This window comes from Anser brachyrhynchus (genome assembly GCF_964034855.1).
Source record: "Anser brachyrhynchus genome assembly, chromosome: 1".
NCBI classification, from domain to species: Eukaryota; Metazoa; Chordata; class Aves; order Anseriformes; family Anatidae; genus Anser; species Anser brachyrhynchus.
Genome location: NC_137694.1, coordinates 22419272 through 22437347, shown reverse-complemented (window position 1 = coordinate 22437347; position 18076 = coordinate 22419272). Strand labels below are relative to the sequence as shown.

Genomic DNA, 18076 nt, shown 5'->3' with positions numbered 1-18076 from the left:
AGCAAAACATTAAAAAAAAAAAACCACTACAAAATTAAACATAGCAAATAAATAAAGCCAGGAAGACACTCTCAGCTACAAGACAATTGACTAATGAAAAGGTGGTTTTGAGACAGCACCCAGAACTTCATTAGACTGGGAACTTCAGCAAGTCTCAAGTTATTTTCATTCATTTTTTTATGCAACGTTTCACATCAGTTTGACATTAAAGCTAGCTCTCATAGCCTTGGCATTAGAAAAGGTATATGCTTCTTTTCATTACTAGCCAGTCTTCCACACAAACCATTTAAAACACCCTCAAAATTTTCCATAAGGTATGTCACATGCACTCTGAACCAAAACCTCTTTCACAAGGCTTCATTTCTGAAGGCACACTAGAGAATTCACATTTGTCTTTGGCCATTCCAAGCAACACAAGCCAAACCAACATGTCTCCTCAATGATAAGACCTATGCAAGACTCCATCTTAGTTAGTTATATCCTGACACATTAGCATGGAATCCCATTTATAAGTGCCCACATGGATCTTGATTACATTCAAAGTTCTATTACAGATTTCCAGGATTTGTTAAAAAAATATATATTGTGTTAATTAAAAGCAGTTAGCGATCCTTCTCATTTTTCTTCTTCTGTTCAAGACAGTTGCATGAAAAGATTTTAAAAAATAACTGATTTGAACAAGCCCAACATACTGTATATGTAATTTTCTTGTGCATCAAAAGAGCCACCCAGTAGATTTAACTAATGGAAGATTTAAAAAAAAAAAAAAAAAGTGTGGCAATTGCTAATTATTAAGCCACATCTTTCAAAGGAAATATACTACCCAAAACTTCAAGTGGAACAAGACAATTTAACTACATGGATGGAGAACTGGAGGTCCCTTAGCAGCAAGCTTACCTTCAAAACAGGAATACCTTCACCTTCAAGTAAGTAAAGATGCAGCCTGCACACCCACCCAGACCAGCCCAGAAACCACAGAAAGGCTCAGCTGAGAAACGAACAGTTATCCTATCCCTATTTCTTCATTTTAACTTCCTAATCTTAATCCACAAGCACTCAGGGCCATGGCTTAAATTGCACTTACATAAATAGCTTACCATCTTCCTTTGGAGAAGAATAAATGATGACTACGGCAGTTCTTATATTCCAACCATATAAAGAATTAACATTAGCTGGCCACCAACATAATTTGCAACACAAGCTATGTACACGAATTTTCTTATTAAAAATGAAATGCATAGCCTATCTCCTTCAATATCAATATTAAGTTTTGTTGTAGAAGGATTATAAAAACAAGCTCTGCTCAGCTAAAGAAGAGACACCTTTACAAATGACAAAAATCCAGTATCAAAGGGTTTTCTAAAAATACAGCAAGGGCCAACCATCAATGTGGAGAAATGTTCACTCCACAAGTGCCAAACTTTTCATAACGAAACAAAAGCAAAAGAATTTATTACAACAGAATAATACAGACAACTAGTTTCAATGATCAGAAGGTAAAATTTCACAAAAAAATGCAAACATTGTAATTTCTGCTTAAGGAGTGACAAACATATCAGGTTTACAAAAACAATATCATCTTGTTTATGGACGTGTAAGCGATTTCCAGTCTGCTTTATTTTCAACCAAATACAGTACATTTATCCAAACAAAAGCATGTACATTCAATATAAAACATTTGCAGCAACAGCTACAGTCCAGTTCCCATTCACAGTATTTTTAGTGCAATGCACTAACAGGGCCAAATATTTCTCTATCCATAAAAAGTATTTTTACTTCTGATCTTGTGATCAACATTTTTAGATATATTTTATACAAAAAGTATATATGAACACGAGGCACCTCCCTAAGTAAGGGAGTGAACCTATAAAAAAACATGGTATTTCTTCTGACGTACAGTACCTTTCAAATTGTAGCAATTTGACACAAATCACTAACAAAATATTTTCTAAAAAGTAAAAAAAAAATAAAATAAAACAAAACAAAACCACTGATGCACAAAACCTGCCAAGAATCTCATAATGGTAGGCATGCAACAGGTTTACTAAAATTCTGATTAAAAGGTTAAAAAAAAAAAAGGATCTAAAACATTTTCCAAATTATACAAAGTCAAGTGCTATCTATAGTGGTCATTCATCATATTGAGAGAAAAATTACTTTGAGTTTCTCCCATACTATCCTCCCTTTTTATTAATATTTAAAGAAATAAACTAACATTATAAGTGGTTGTGCACAGATTGTCTGTCTATAATACATCAGCAAATATTCACTACCTTCATATTAACATTAGTGTGTTGATCTTTCAAAAAAATAAACTGAAAATATAAACTGCAACTATCATTAAAGTGCTTGTGTATAATTTTTTGTTAAAAAATTCAAGAATAGAGGAATGTGGATATTCTTGTAAACATCCTAGATGTTTACCAAGTTGTCCTATGAACCACATATGGAAAAAATACGGAGATCTTTGAAGCAACTGTAGTACAGTGAAATTCAGAACGTCCCACAACTGGGAAATTAGTCAGTATGAACAAACTGATGTTATGGCAAATACTAAAAATTAGTACAATTCAGCCAATATACACTACATTGTTTGCTCTTATACATTCATCTGTAATAAATTTAAAACAGTATATAACACAACAATTGCCAGAGTAGATATCACAAAAAAGTTAAGAGCTGTTCATCAGTTAGCGCTATTAGGGAGGAACAGTATGCACGATGAGCTCTCTGAAGATGGTTTCCTAAATGAGGAACAAAAGTCTTCTTCCAAAGCTGTTGTTTAAGTTGCCTCTGTTTTGTTTCCTTTTTTTTTTTTTTTTTTTAAGTTCATGTATCAAACCTCAACTGCATAGACATAAGCATAGTTAACTGCTAATTTAGAAGCACATGTGTATTTCAACTACTGCAGTGTTTTGGGAGGAAGCACTGTCTAACAAGTAGTCAGAATGTTCGTAATTTAGTAAGAAAACAACAGCTTATGAAAGTATTTCCTCCTCACAGTACCATTATCAAGATATTAGCAGTTCCAACACCACATTAGTCTTTTTCATGCAAATGAACTCCAAACTTTCCGAACATCACTTGAACCTATCTGAGGAGAAATGGGAATAAATTAATGCTTTGTGTTTACCAATATAATTCTGTTTAAAATTACAGAACATAAATAATTTATATGGTTAAATTTTTAATTCATCATCAAAATACAAAAGTCACTCTTCCTCTTAAAATTACAATAATTCAGGGTCCAGTTCCATCCCATTCAGCCAGGATTTGTCACAAAGCCATGAACAGATCAGGTTACACTTTAACCTAGCTAACACTCCAAAAACTGAACTGAAATCAAATTACCTCCGATTTCAGAGTAAAAATATAGAACAAGGCACATATACTTGTGTGGTTTTTTTCCACCAAATACTTTATAAGGCTATTTCTAAATAAGAATATTAAAACCTCTTATAGGTGTCAATAATGTCTCTCCATTATAGTTTTTTTTATACAATCCCCACACCTTCACGCATGAGTCAATCACTCTGAAATACAAAATATTATTTCATTTTTTTGAAAGGTCCTCTTAAAAAACAGGCCATCTTTAATATAAAGGCACTGTAAAACTAAGAAAATACAAATACAACTCTCAAGTATAAAACAGTTCCCAGTGTACCATATAAGCAGAAGGTCAGAAAATTCTTGGCCAGACCTCTACATACATTTAGGCTTAAAACAAAACATCTTTCTGAGACTCAAACACTTTAAAAAAATAAATGACCAGAAGTCTCTGAACTTGTGCTTATATAAATGAGCACTAAAAGAATCAAATCCTAAATTTGATGATTTTAAGTGTTCACAGGGACCTAACTCAAAACTGATTTTAAATCAAAACAATTAAGTGTCCAAATTACATTCAAACACACTGTTCTATGTCCTTCTGTGGACAGAACATGTGTATTGCCTAATACACATGAAATATTAAAAAAAAGAAGATAATTACTGTACATCATAGAGACATTTTTAGTCAACAGCTTTTACCATGGTATTTTTAGCACTTCTTCAACTAGGTTACAGAGCTGTTCATTAACAGGGTACGTTATTCAAACAAGACAAAGGCATTGATAATTTAAAAGCATACTATTTTAGACATGTATTTATGTTAGCTTGATTACAACAAATATCTTAAAAACAACTTAGAGTCAACTTAGCACACCTTAATCTATATTCTATTCCAGTTTCCTGTAATGAAAAATTTAGAAATTAACTCTTTTCCTAAACACTAAAAAAATAATTAAGAAACAACTTTGACATATATCATGGTATTTAAGCCACTAAACCATAAAATCTATGGAAAAATATATTTTTGTCAACGTATCAACAACATCATGTGAAAGGAGGTGTTTTTGTTTTGTTTGGAGAAAAAAAAAAAGACAAAACACTATATTTTCCTCACCAGACAACAGCTTTAGATCTTGTACTTCTGCCTTTGGTTTTATTTTCTTCAGGTGAATGAGACACATTCGCCTTATGGGTTTTCTTATGATGTTCTAGAAAAGCTTTTCTGGCAAACGCTTTCCCACATTTATTGCATCGATGAAGAGAAAAGTTTTTTGTTACTTTTACTTCAATGCCAACATCAGCTCCTTCATACTTTTTATTGGGCGAATTAGAAGTGACATCCTGTTTTGAACCAATCTGTTTTGTTTCATCCCTCTGAGGGCCTCTTTTTGTCACCTTATTTAGAACAAGATCAATTGGCTTTTTTATTGCTCTAATTTCTAAACTTGCAGTTATTTTCCCAAGGTAGCGCGGTGACTTTTTATGAACTACAGTTATGTGCCTTATCACATCGCGTTTGCGACGTGTTTCGTAAGAGCAGAGCGGACACCTGTAGTATTTAACATAAATGTTATTCCCATCTGTGTGTAATTCGATGTGTTTTGTCAAGTTCTGTTTTGAAGTAAATTGGCGTTTACAGAGTTTACAGTAAAGTTGCTTGAAGTCAAAGCCAGCTGAAAGTTTTGGCTTCCTGGTTTTTTGCTGGCCACCTGCAGCAGATGCATTGGTTGATTTAGAGGTTGGTTTAGAGGTTGACTTAGTGGTTGATTTAGAGGTTGATTTAGGGTTTTCTGGGTCCTGTTTAACTTTATTTCTCTGTGCTGACGGAGTGCTTTTTTTCTCATTTGAGTGATTTGTTCCCTTTAATTCATTCTGTGGAGAAAGAGCAATGGAAGGGGGTGAAGGTTCTACAGAATCTGCTGGTTCAACTTTTAGTTTTATTTCTGTTCCATTGGCAGTATTGTTGGGTCCTTTCTCTCTTTTAGAGTTCTTTCCAGAAAGAGTTATCTTGTGAACAATTTGCATGTGCCTTTTCAGCATTATTTGTGAACTATATTTTCTCTTGCACAGAAGGCATTTGCACGCAGTTAAATTGTATTCAGCCTTTGAAGACGACTTTTGTTTTCGGGTCTTAAAAGATTTTTTAGCAGAAACTGTATCCAAGAACAAAGGTTGCCCAGGTTTTGTAGCTATATCAGGAGTAATGGAATCCCTTCTTAATCCTCTATGAACTTCATCAAAATGCCTCCTTACGTTGGCTTTTGTGGCAAATGATTTATAACACACAGGACAACTTCTACCTAATGTTACAAGAACGTTCTTATTTCGTCCCTTTGTGGAGCACTGATTTGGTTTCTTTTTTGTTTCTATGTACTTCTTTAGCTCTTCCATCTTTTTTTTGTGTACTTTTCTAATGTGCCGGCGTACACTGCGTCTGGAATGAAATTCTTTTCTACAAAGGCAACAAATCAACTGGTGGCCAAAATCAGAATTATCCAAAGAGTCCAACTCAGGAGTTACCGCTGGAGGCTGTTCTTCAGGAGTAGGTATCACCTTGTTTGTAACAGGATCAGCAGGAGGTAATTCTACAGTCTCCCCAACTGAAGCTGGAGCTGAAACAGTCTTGGGTTGCTCAGTGCTGGGTTCCTGTGTCTGTACTGGAGTTTGATCAGGGGTACTACTACTTTCTGTGTTCTCTTCTGGGCTATCAGTCCTTGATACATATTGAAATACAGCATTCTGATTAGTTTCTATAGGTTCTAATTTAATTATATATTCTTGCTTGTCTACCCTTGGATAGATTGCTTCCAGGAGGTCATTTATGGCTTGACTCTGCTTATCATTTATATCTGGGAGGTCTGTAAAAAAAGGCAAAGGCATTTTAAAATCATTTAGTAACTTCAAATTATTTAAGTTTTACAAGTTTCAAAGCGCCTTTTTACCACTATGTCTATTCAGCCACCAAATTTGCATAAGCCCCGTATTTTTACTATTTTACCGACCCTTTATACGTATAGGTTTTGAGTAATCATTTTTATCACATCAGTACAAGTGAGATTTTTACTAGAAGCCAAGACTGAAAGAACATCCTTCTAGTGTGCTAATGTGAAAGCCACCTAAGCTAAAAATTAGTTTGTCAGGAATTAAACTTATCTAAAAAGCTGTATCAATTGCAAAAGTAAGGACATAGTACTGAGCTTGTTCTTCCAGTGTGCAGCGAAGCCCAAAGCATCATTAGAAACTGATCTTCCTACTGCTGGAAACAGGCATTCTCAATAGAGGAATCTATTTCTGGAAATAAGCTCTTTTTCGTAAACTCTGAACAGTCCTTAAGAAAGAATGAAACATCTGTGTAACCTGAGCACTGCATGAGGACAGAAGTAGATGAGACGGAACTTCTGGGGCAGGGAAAGATGTTAGCACTACCAAAACAGTTAGCAGGCTTAGTGATACAGTAAGATAAATATAAGGACAGACCAATTCTGAATTTAGAAAAAAAATAATTTCTCAAAAGAATAAAAATTCAATGAAATAATATTTAATGAAATGACTCTGCTCAGCTTACCCAAAGGTTCACCCTGTGTTCTGCTCTGATAAGGAGTTGAAATGAACTTAAAAAGCAAGAAAGGATGATACGGGGATCCTCCTCTCCTTGTTTGCCTGATACCAGTAACTAAACTTTGCAAGCTGAAGTTTGTAAAGTACTGTTTTAATACACTTAGTTTCAAAAAAGTTTATTCAAATGTTTTTCAAAACATTTATATTCCTGGCTACCACAACGATGTTATGTGTATTTTATTAAAAAAAAAAAAAAGTATTGGTAATTTTATTTCCTGAGTAAAGTAAACCCTCGCTGAGTGAGGGTCATTCTTTCCACATTCTCAAGTAGAGGAAAGAGTGTCAGAACAAGAAATATGCTCCTTTGTTGCTCAGAACCATGTTTTAACACTGAATTATTAACATCTTTTGCAGTCAGCTTCAAATGGGGATTATCTGCATAATTTTTATCAAGGGTAAAAAGTCATTCCTATTTTATACCACCTCTTCATACCACATATGTATTCATATCCAATGACTACACAAAGTACCTCAAAAGAGTCCTCAGGGAATGGTATTAGTAATTTTTCACCATGAGGACTACTGAACTTTTATTCCTACCTATTGTCTTTTAATTTTATATATTGAAAAAAAACATCCACGTCATTCAATAATCTTCATTCTCAATTTTGTATAAAACACAAGGATTTATATAGCTTTATTCAGAGTTTTATTATTATTCTCTTTATCTGGAGCACATAGCATTGTTTTTGTCATTTGAACCCTTCCTAGTGAACAGTGAAAAATATCAGTTAAGCAGGCAATTAAATGAAAGTTAGAATGTCAGGAGCAGGACTGAAGTCTTTACTCAGGGTAATCTTATTTTGCTTAGAAAGTTTTGCATTTAAGTCAGACTCACTTACAATTCTGCTTTGAAAATACAATTCATCCCTTTCACAGAGAAGCTCTGGGGCTCTGCAACTGGCCAAACACACTAATTTAAGGAGGGAGACAATATTAGTCTTTTCACCTTCTCCTTCACAACACCTACTGATACAATGTGGGAAAACAATCACCTAAGTAAATCACTAGTTTCTTAATTTTTGAAGTATTGAGGCATGAGGATGCTAATAAAGGAAGAAAAAAACTCATTGCAACGTTGACCTAGTCAACAGAGACCAAGATAATTAAAAAAAATTACAAAACATTTCAAATGCTGGCACATTTCCAAAACATTCAGCCTTACTCAGATCAACAAATCATCATTACTAAAAACGTCTTCAATACACTTCTTCTTCTATGAAAATACACTTGTTTCTTCATCATTCAAATTACTTTTAATAATAAAGTTTAATTTCTACAAAAAAGGTAGAAAAAAAAGGTAGGCTAGACATGATCACATATATACCCCAACAATAATATAATAGAATACTTCAGTTGGAAGGGACCTACAGAGATCATCAAGTACACCTGCCTGACAACTTCAGGGCTAAACAAAAGTTAAAACATATGACTGAGGGCATTATTCAAATACCTCTTGAACACTGACAGACATGTGGCATCAACTAGCTCACTAGGAAGCCTGTTCCAGTGTTTGACCTCCCTTGCAGTAAAGAAATGTTTCCTAATATCCAGTCTGAACCTCCCCTGGCACAGCTTCATAACATTCCTGTGCATTCTATCATTGGTTACCAGGGTGAAGACTACCTTAAAGTAGCATGAGGTGAGGTGAGGTGGTAGGAAAGAGAAATGAAGAAGACATGTCCTTAAAAAGAGTGATCTTTTAGTCTGTGTTTCATGAGTTAGAATGAAGGATTTTGTCCATGATACTGAGTGCTTCCCAAGTACAGGAAAAATGACACAAATTCAGCCAAGTCACTTTACATGATCCAGCTGAAGTCTATCAAAGCTATGCTGATCTAAAACTGAAATGCCTTGTTAGATCCAAGCTTTTCTATCAGATTCAGTTTCCCAGTCCTTTGGCATACTCTTCAGTATCTTTCACCATAAAGAGAAAAAACGAGAAAGGAAAAGGGCAAGGAATAAAAAGTGTTAATAGTGACACCCTTCATTAAAAGGCTGGGCCTAAAAACCAGCTATCAAATTATGACATGAACACGTGTATTACAATTAGTAAAACTTACTATCATCCATCTGGAGACTTGGAGGACAATAAAACTTTTTATGAGTAATTAAATTTGGTAATCCTCTGAAGAGACTCCGGCACAATTTACACTCAAAAATGGTGTCCACATCTTTTAACAAGATATGCTTAAGTTGTTTAGTTCCTGTAATAAAAGAAACATTACACTTAAAGGAAGGTTTTCTGTTCATCTAACTCAAATCAGATCATGCAAGCAGAAACATTTTAAAATATGACAATTTCAACAGCATTTTATCTTGCATTAATGCTTTCATTGCACTGTTTATGATACACACAAGTTTCAAAATGAAAACAAGACTAGTCTGAAAAAATGTTTACACACATTACAGTTCATAGTGAAAGAGCAATGATTTATCACAGAATGGTGTGGGTTGGAAGGAAACTTGAAGATCATTCAGTTCCAACTCCCCTGCTTGGGTAGGGATGCCACCCACCAGATCAGATTGCCCAGGGCCTCATCGAACCTGGCCCTGAACGCCTCCAGGGATGGGGCATCCACAACCTCTCTGGGCAACCTGTTCCAGTGCCTCACCACCCTCTGAGTGAAGAAATTCCTCCTAACCTCTAATCTCAATCTCCCTTCTTTTAGTTTAAAACCATTCTCCCTTGACCTATCATTATCTGCCTGAGCAAAAGGTGGCTCTCCATCTTTTTTATAAGCCCCCTTTAAATACTGAAGGACTGCAATGAGGTCTCACCGGAGCCTTCTCTTCTCCAGGCTGAACATCCCCAGCTCTCTCAGCTTTTCTTCATAGGAGAGGTGCTCCAGCCCTCTGATCATCGTCACAGCCTTCCTCTGAACTTGCTCTAACAGCCCCACATCCTTCTTGTGCTGGGGGTCCCAGAACTAGATGCAGCACTCCAAGTGGGGCCTCAAAAGGGCAGAGCAGAAGGGGACAATCACCTCCCTCAACCTGCTGGCTACTCCCCTTTTGATGCAGCCCAGGACGCAGTCGGCCTTCTGGGCAGCAAGTGCAGACTGCTAGCTCATGTCAAGCTTTTTGCCCATTACAACTCCCAAGTCTCTCTCTGCAGGGCTGCTCTCAATGAGTTCTTCTCCCAGTCTGTGCTCATGTCTGGGATTGCCCTGACCCAGGTGCAGCACCCTGCACTTAGAGTTGTTGAACCTCACCAGGTTCACATGGGCCCACTTCTCAAGCTTGTGCAGGTCCCTTTGGATGTCATCCCTTCCTTCTGTTGTATCAACTGCACCACTCAGCTTGGTGGCATCTCATCGAGGGTGCACTCGATCCCATTCATCTAAATAACGGATGAAGATATTACACAGCACCGGTCCCAGGACAGACCCCTGAGGGACACCACTCATCACTGGCCTCTACCTGGACACAGAGCCATTGACCACCACTCTCTCGGTTCGACCTTCAAGCCTATTTCTTATCCACTGAATGGTCCGCCCATCAAATCCATATCTCTCCAAATCCATATCTCTCCAATTTGGAGACCAGGAAGTCACATGGGACCACGTCAAAGGCCTTACAGAAGTCCATGTAGATGACATTGGTTGGTCCTCTCTTGTTGACTGATGCAGTCTCTCTACCATAGAATGCCTCCAGATTGGTCAGGCACGATTTACCCTTGGTGAAGCCATGCTGCCTGTCTCGGATCACCTCCTTGTCTATGTGCCTTGACACTGCTTCCAGAGGATCTTTTCCATGATCTTGCCAGGCACTAGAGGTGAGGCTCACTGATCTGTAGTTCCCTGGGTCCTCCATTCCACCCTTTTTAAAAATGGGAGTGATATTTTCCTTTCTCCAGTCACTGGGGACTTCACCTGGCTGCCATTACTTTTCAAATAGGATGGAGAGAGGCTTGGCAACTCCATCAGCCAGTTCCCTCAGGACCCTGGGATGCATGTCATCAGGCCCCATAGGCTTGTACCTGTTCAGTTTCATCAGGTGGTCTTGAACCTGCTCTTCACTTACAGTTTGAGGGACTTTGCTCCTCCAGCCCTCATCTACAGGTTCAAGGAAACAAGAGACATGGGAAGCCTGACTGGCAGTGAAGACTGAGGCAAAGAAGTCGTTGAGTACCTCAGCCTTCTCCATGTCTGTTGTTACTGTTTTTCAGACCCAGGCCAACAGCTAACCCTAAAAAAAAATCCATACCAAGGTATCTGGTTGCTGCAATACAATTGCCTAACAAGAAAGGACAAGCAACTCCAGCATTTAAATAAATCTGCAGTGTTTTTTCTTTAAGCTTGTCCAACAATGTTAAGAAAGCAAGATACCTACAGCTATTTCACTTTTTTTTTAAAAAAAAAAAAAAGCACTAATAAAGGCAAAAAAAATACAGAGCATACAACAAAACTCAGAGAGTAACAGGTCAACATCAATGTTACTACATCTGTGCATCTGACCCAAGATCAAAGTGAACAAGCTTATGCAAGAAAATAGAACTGGAGACACATTTTCAGCCTGCTGAAAGGAAAATACAAGTAATTTAAGTCAGAAATTTTTCTGTTAAAGCAAAGTAACTTGACAAAAAGTGCAGGTTTTCTCACACTTGTATATTCCAAAATGAACACACAAGAGTAAAGTTTGATCTAGCATTGTTGGTGTTTTCACATTCCTGCCCTTCTTAAACCCTGAACCCTCTAATTGTTTAAGTTACACTTCAAGACCACATTTCACATCTTGCTAAAATTATCTACATAATGCCTACAATTAGCAATGGATTGTTAAATGATGAATACTTACCCGTGCCAAACCAGAAGGAAACACTAGCTAAACAAATTCAGCTAATTTCTCCAATTTGATTTTTTTTCTTATAAAGGAATAAATCGAAATTAATCTAAATTAGTCAAACAAGAAAAACCACAATGAAACTGGGCAAGGAATAAATAATATCACAGACAATTATGAAACAGCAAAAGTGGCAACAAGATATTCTTCCAGCCCAAACAGAAGTTCACGTTTTCAGTTATCACAGGCACTTAAGAATTCCATTTAAAGATCAAACTTAGAATCACACTGAAGAATTATTCCCTAAACCAATTTTTTTTCAAATATTAGTAATTCCATAATATCTAAGAATTCTTCAATTTTGAGTAAACCTTACATAGACAACTTTTTATTTCTAAGTCTAATATTATTATAAATTTTTTACAACTGAGTTTTGGCTAAGCACGATGACTTTTCTTTCTTTTTCAACTATTTAAAACTAGGATCCAGACTTGACTATCTGAGGCTACCATCCAGTTTCTTGCCTTGCCTATGCCTTTCCCGGGCCACTGCCCAAGACTCTTTGTCTTTTGCTCCCACGGGCTTTTTCCTGAAGTGTTACTAACCTAATCACCTGACCTGCATTTCTATCGACAACAGACTACTGGACAGACATTTACATTTATTGAAAGACCTCAAAGTTAAGAATTGTAGAGTTCTCCCAACAGCACATTGGGTACTGAAATCTCACTCTCAAACAGTTGAATTTCAGCATATAAAGACAAACACTAATGAAAACCCAGCTGAACAAAACTGAATATGCGCCACGTAGATAAAATTCCAGTGAGTCACTAACTATAATTCAAATAAAAAGGCCTCCAACTTGGTGATAGCACACAAACTCAAATTTGGCTTTTGCTGTTGATGTGTGCCCTAGCCAAAAACATCCTTCTCAAATGAAAAAAAATATCTAATTCACCACTATTTCCCAATCAAGGGGACACACAAGTCCCTCATTCTCTCTCCCCCTGCACTCTCTCATGTTATACCGACAGTTCGGTCTCCTCCATTCAGGACTGATTTTTTTTTGTCCAATTCAAACCATTGGTTTTATGAATTACTGGATGACATTTAAGGACTTATACTGGAGGCCTGACTGGATGACACGGTGGTCCCTCTGGTTTCAAACCTTCCTTATTTATCTGTGAAACTTTTCATAAGTAGCAGTAAAAATATTAATTGCTCTTTATGAATTAAACAGTAGACCATTACTGACTTCTGGAAACAGAAAATAAATTAAAACATCCACTGGTTTCGTTGACAGATCAGGCAGAGAAAAAGTAAGCATCTCCTCATTCTTCACTAACTGCAGGTTGCAGCAATGAGTAGTCAATTTTCTGCCAGCATATGCTGCCTCCAGCTTTTTTAAGCCTTCTCCACTTTGTAGCTGCAGCTAATTGGGGTAAGTGATACTTTGTCAAATCCTGTTAATATTTGTAAATGTAGATGCTAGAAATAACACCATTGTCAAAAGAAACTGTTACAGCACATCAGTCACTACAAACACTTCTCTGGCAGAAATACCCAAGCTTACGCCTTTAGCAAGCAATTTAACTTTTCAGAAAAATCTCACTAGTCCGCTTTCTTCTACAAGAATATTCAATTCTATAATAGAGTTACAAAATTCTGTATTAGACTGTTGCTTGTTATATTTTATTGTATTTGAATCATTATTAGAAAATAGCTACTAATTCATTTGTTATTCTTAATGTTCTGGATGACAGAAGAAGCCTTCTGCTAAAACTGCTTTAAATGGAGAACACTCTGGCTTTCTATTTCTTTAAGTTTACAGCAAGTATCGAAAGTGTTTCTTAGTTTTGAACTAGCAACATTTCGTTATGCTAAATAGTAAAATCTGGTCCAGGTCCTTTTGACTTCTGTCCAATTTCCCTGGTGCAGATGACTGAAGAGAGCAAGGTAAGCTGTCAATTTCACACATGCCAATGAGGACAACCTGGAAGCAGCCTACAGATAGCACAAGCTAATCAGAAGTAGTCTATCTCCAACAGAGTCCATTAATCTGCCTCAAGTGAAAGAAGCCAGCCTCACATATTTGAGGCTTTAGGTGAATCTCATGTAAACACTCACACTTATAAAAATGGTTATTAATGATGACTCTCACATCCACTTTTCCTTCTTCTGTTAAGTTTCTAAATGCAAGTGGAGAACGAACTGAATATTGTGCCATTCTACAAGACTCAGCTCACATGCAACCCATTACATATCATCGATGACTTACACGTGAAACATTTATTTCATATATACAAAGATCTATTTCTTTATACGTATACATATTAATATTTGCTGTGTTCTTGCACTAAGGCGTAGAAAAATAAAGTGTTTGTTTTGCCACATCAAAAGCATAGAACAAGCTGGGAAATATTACAGGTTTCAATCACTTTTGGCATGCTCTTCGAAACACTTGTTGTTATTAAGTTCACTGCTATGATTTCCAACTCCATAAAAGAGTGAATGAACACCTTAAAAGTAGTATGATACAGCAGTACTAAGAAGTTCAAGTCAAGTTAATAATAGCAGTTGGAGGGATGACACAAAACGAGCTATTTTTTTAAAATGTTTTTGAAAGGTAACTATACAGCAGGACCTGTATCTTGACTACTTCATATGAAAACAGTTATAAAAAGGAACAGCACCTAAAGCCAAAAACCTACAAATATTTCACAAATATATAGAAATTCAGGTGTTGGTGGTTCTTTTCTTTTGTTTTTAATACATGCTAAATATACATAACTCTTATAACAAGGTAATAAACATTTTAAGAGTCAAGCATGGTTTCATACCTGATCGAAAACATTCAATGATTTGTTGAATACCGGATTTTGATGTTTGCAGAGGCTGCTGTAACAACGGAGGATCACCAGGTTCCAACATATGTACTGAAATACATAAAGGATAAGCTGTTAGAGAAAACTGAGATGATTTTTTATTAAGTTATATGTTTTCTGTGCATACAATAAACTAGATAAAAAGAAAGCCAAAACTACAGTACAAGTTGTCTTACTCAAAAATTCTCATCAACACTGAATCAAAAAACATCACAGAGTGAATTTTCCAGCCATGATACCTTTTGACAACACACTGTCATTTTGATTATTTAAAGAAAATGGGTATTCAAAGCTATGTGTATCAAACACAAAAACAAGTATACAAAACCATAATGACTCCTAAGAAATTCCCATCAACTAAGGCAATTCCCCAGAACAGCCTACTTGACTCCCATCAATCAAACCAAAACAACAAAACAGACGTACAAAAAAGCTTTACCAAATACCATATTTCTTCACAATGTCCGATGTGACTTCAGTGTTGTCAATACGTACCTAAGCACTGAATTCACACATGTTCAGCAATGACCAGAGCAAGGCATGAGCATATCTAAGTAGTATGTACCAAAGACAGCTATTATAATACTTTTAACAACACACACACACGTGTGTGTGTGTATATATATATATATGTTCAAGAAATGCTTCTGGTTCAAGCAAATTGCTGAACTAACATCTTAGTTCTGAAGTTTCATTCCCTCCTGCAGTCTTCATAAAACCTATTACAACTAAAACTGATCTAAAACTCTTTACTGATCAGGATGATTATTACTATTATATTACTTATGCATATGGAAATTAACAGCATTCCATTGGTGCACATGCATAAGACAACTAAGCTTTGCTCAGAGAGAAAACCAAATTTACATGAACAAGAGCACCTACTCAAGCTTGTGTGTGCAAAATCACTAGTTAGGTCTTCTTTGTCATGAACAAAATAAGTAGTTTTCTAATTCATAAATTGGTTCCTTCCTTGGCCCTTTGGAAGGACTTTTAGCTCCACTGTAAGGTCTCCATTTCTAAATAAGGTACTGAGCATGTCTAAGAAATTTATTTTTAATGAAGAGCAATAGAGGCATAGTATAAAACTATTTAGATTTATGAATTGCAAATAGATTAAACATATTTTAACAGGAAAGTTATTCCTTTCAATGTGAGGTTATAAATAAATTCAAGCTGGAAAGAGCATCAAAAAGAAAACAATGATAAAATGAACACTCCATGCAACTCTCCTGGCCGCACTATATACTATTATATATACAAACACGGACAACCATTACAAATCAGCTCATCATTTAGGGATCTCTAACACAATGACATATTTTATTCTACTAGCCTATTTCATATTCTTCAAAATAGCATACTTTGAGTTGTATACTGCCTGTAATATGCACGTGCAACACCCACTGACATCAAGAGGAGTGACATATATGAAGCAGACATAACACATCACTATTATTTGTAAGGCAAGAATAGTATTTTACCCTTTATAAAGCATTAAAACAACTCAAAACCTTAAAATCTTAAACACAAAGAAGCGTTTCTATAAGCTGAATAATACCTACTCTCAAATCAAAGTTGCCATGCACAGGCTTTCAACAATTAATTCCAAAACCTGATGCCTTTCTTTTTGAAACGCAAATGAAAGCATCCAAATAACAAACTCTACAATAAAACAACAAAGAAGGAACCGAATTTCCTTCTGGGCTACCAATTATAACAGTAGGCATAACAATTAGAAAAAAGAAGCCTACCAAATTGGCTGAAACTACAGAGCACTCATAGTACTTTCCACTGACAGCATCTTCTGTGTCATAGAGCGGTGGATGCATATTTGTTTTAGAACTTCTAGGATTTGTGTTTTGTTGTGTTTTTTTGTTTGTTTGTTTGTTTTGGTAGACACTTGAGAAGAAGACCCCAAGTTCATCAGAGCTCACCAGGGGAGACTCAAAGTAAAGATATACTCAACGAATGAAAGAGATTGCCAAAAATGTCTTTTATAATAATAATAAGTTGAAATGGTATGCTTTTTGGAAACACAAATGTTGTTTTTATGTAATTTCTTGCCTTCCTGTGCTCACTGTACACAGTGGCCATTTGGGGGCTTGGGCACTATGACAAGTCCTGCAGGACCTGAGAAATGATCTGCAATAAGTCAATGTGACAGTTCAAGAACGTTTAAAAAACATTTCCAAACAGAACCCAAAGCTTTTGATACCCCAAAACTTTCTCTAATGACGTGCACCCGTCACATCGCCGCAGTTTCTCGGGGTTTTGGGGACCGCCGCACCGCGCAGCACCCTACCTGGCTCACAGCACCCATGGTGATGGTGGTCAGTCTGGCAGCACTTGTCCCTCAGAGGCATTTTCCGCGGGCACCACCTACTTCCCTTCTACATCCAGCAGCGCGGTTCTGTTGAAACAAGCAAACCAAGAGTCACCTCCGAAGAAAGAGAGGGCAAGAAAGCGGCTCCAGGGCGGGCCAGGAGCACCCTCGGCGGGGAAGCAGGGAGGGAAGGAGGGAGGGAAGCCGCCGTGCTCGCAGCGCACCTCACGGCGCCCAAGCTCCCGCTCCCCGGCACACCACGCGTGCCCGGCTGCGGCAGGTGACAGCGGGAGGCGGGCAGGGAGCGCCGGGCGGCAGCGCCTACCTCCGGGCGGACAGCCGGGCTCCCCCGCCCCGAGCTCGGCTCCCCTCAGCCCCGTCCCGCCGCGGCGGCGCCCGCTGACCCCGGAGCCGGATGGGCACGGCGGAGGAAGTGACTGCGGCCGGGCGCCGAGGGGCCGCGCACTGCGCACGCGCCCGGGCCGCCGCTCCCCCGCGGCGTGCAGCACAGGTGCCGCTGGGCGGCCGTTGGGCGGCCGTTGGGCGGCAAGGCGCTGCCCGCCGGTGGGGTGCTGAGGGGCGGCCCCGGGTGGCGTTTCTGCCCTCAGCCTGCTTTATTACAGTTGTTGGTTGTTTTTTTGTTTGTTGGTTGGTTTGGTTTTTTTTTTTTTAAGTTCTTCTGGTAAATTTTGCCGTGAAGAAGGGTAAATGAATGTTTCCGTGAGGTGTGTTCCCACATCCAGTCAGGGGACGTGGGTGTGCTGCGCCGAGCGGGCAGGCACCTGCTGCCTCCACACAGCAGGTGTCTCACAGAATCACCTAGGTTGGAAGAGACCTCCAAGATCACAGAGTCCAACCTCTGACCTAACACTAACAAGTCCTCCACTAAACCGTATCACTACGCTCTACATCTAAACCTCAAGGTGTCTGCCACTGCTCTGCTGGTAGCAGCTCGGCGGAGTGGGAGGGTAGCACTTGGGTTTTTTTTCAAAGGAAAGGACACGAGTAAGTCTTCTTCTTCAGGGCAAGTGTCCATCATTTAAGGAAAAGCTTTTGTAGGGAAATGTAAGAAGTAAACACATTTATGGTAAAAATGATGAGTGATGGTACCAATCTGCTGTCAAGCTTCGGC

General features: G+C 37.8%; 1 protein-coding gene across 4 annotated transcripts; it reads right to left on the bottom strand.

Annotated features, from left to right (window-relative positions):
- Positions 1-1575: 1575 nt before the first annotated feature.
- ZNF800 (zinc finger protein 800) lies at positions 1576-17360 on the bottom strand. Of its 4 annotated transcripts, none has more exons than XM_080575738.1 (6): positions 17270-17360; positions 16924-17031; positions 14574-14669; positions 9012-9155; positions 4445-6188; positions 1576-3094 (listed from the first exon to the last, which is right to left on the bottom strand). In XM_080575738.1, coding segments are annotated over exons 2-6 (2046 nt in total). In that variant the 5' UTR covers positions 16985-17031; positions 17270-17360; the 3' UTR covers positions 1576-3093. The 4 variants fall into 4 exon arrangements, with proteins under 4 accessions (XP_080431864.1, XP_080431861.1, XP_080431862.1 ...); XM_080575735.1 differs by having other exon boundaries at positions 1576-3090; XM_080575736.1 differs by having other exon boundaries at positions 1576-3090; positions 17169-17358.
- Between the last annotated feature and the right edge of the window lie 716 nt (positions 17361-18076).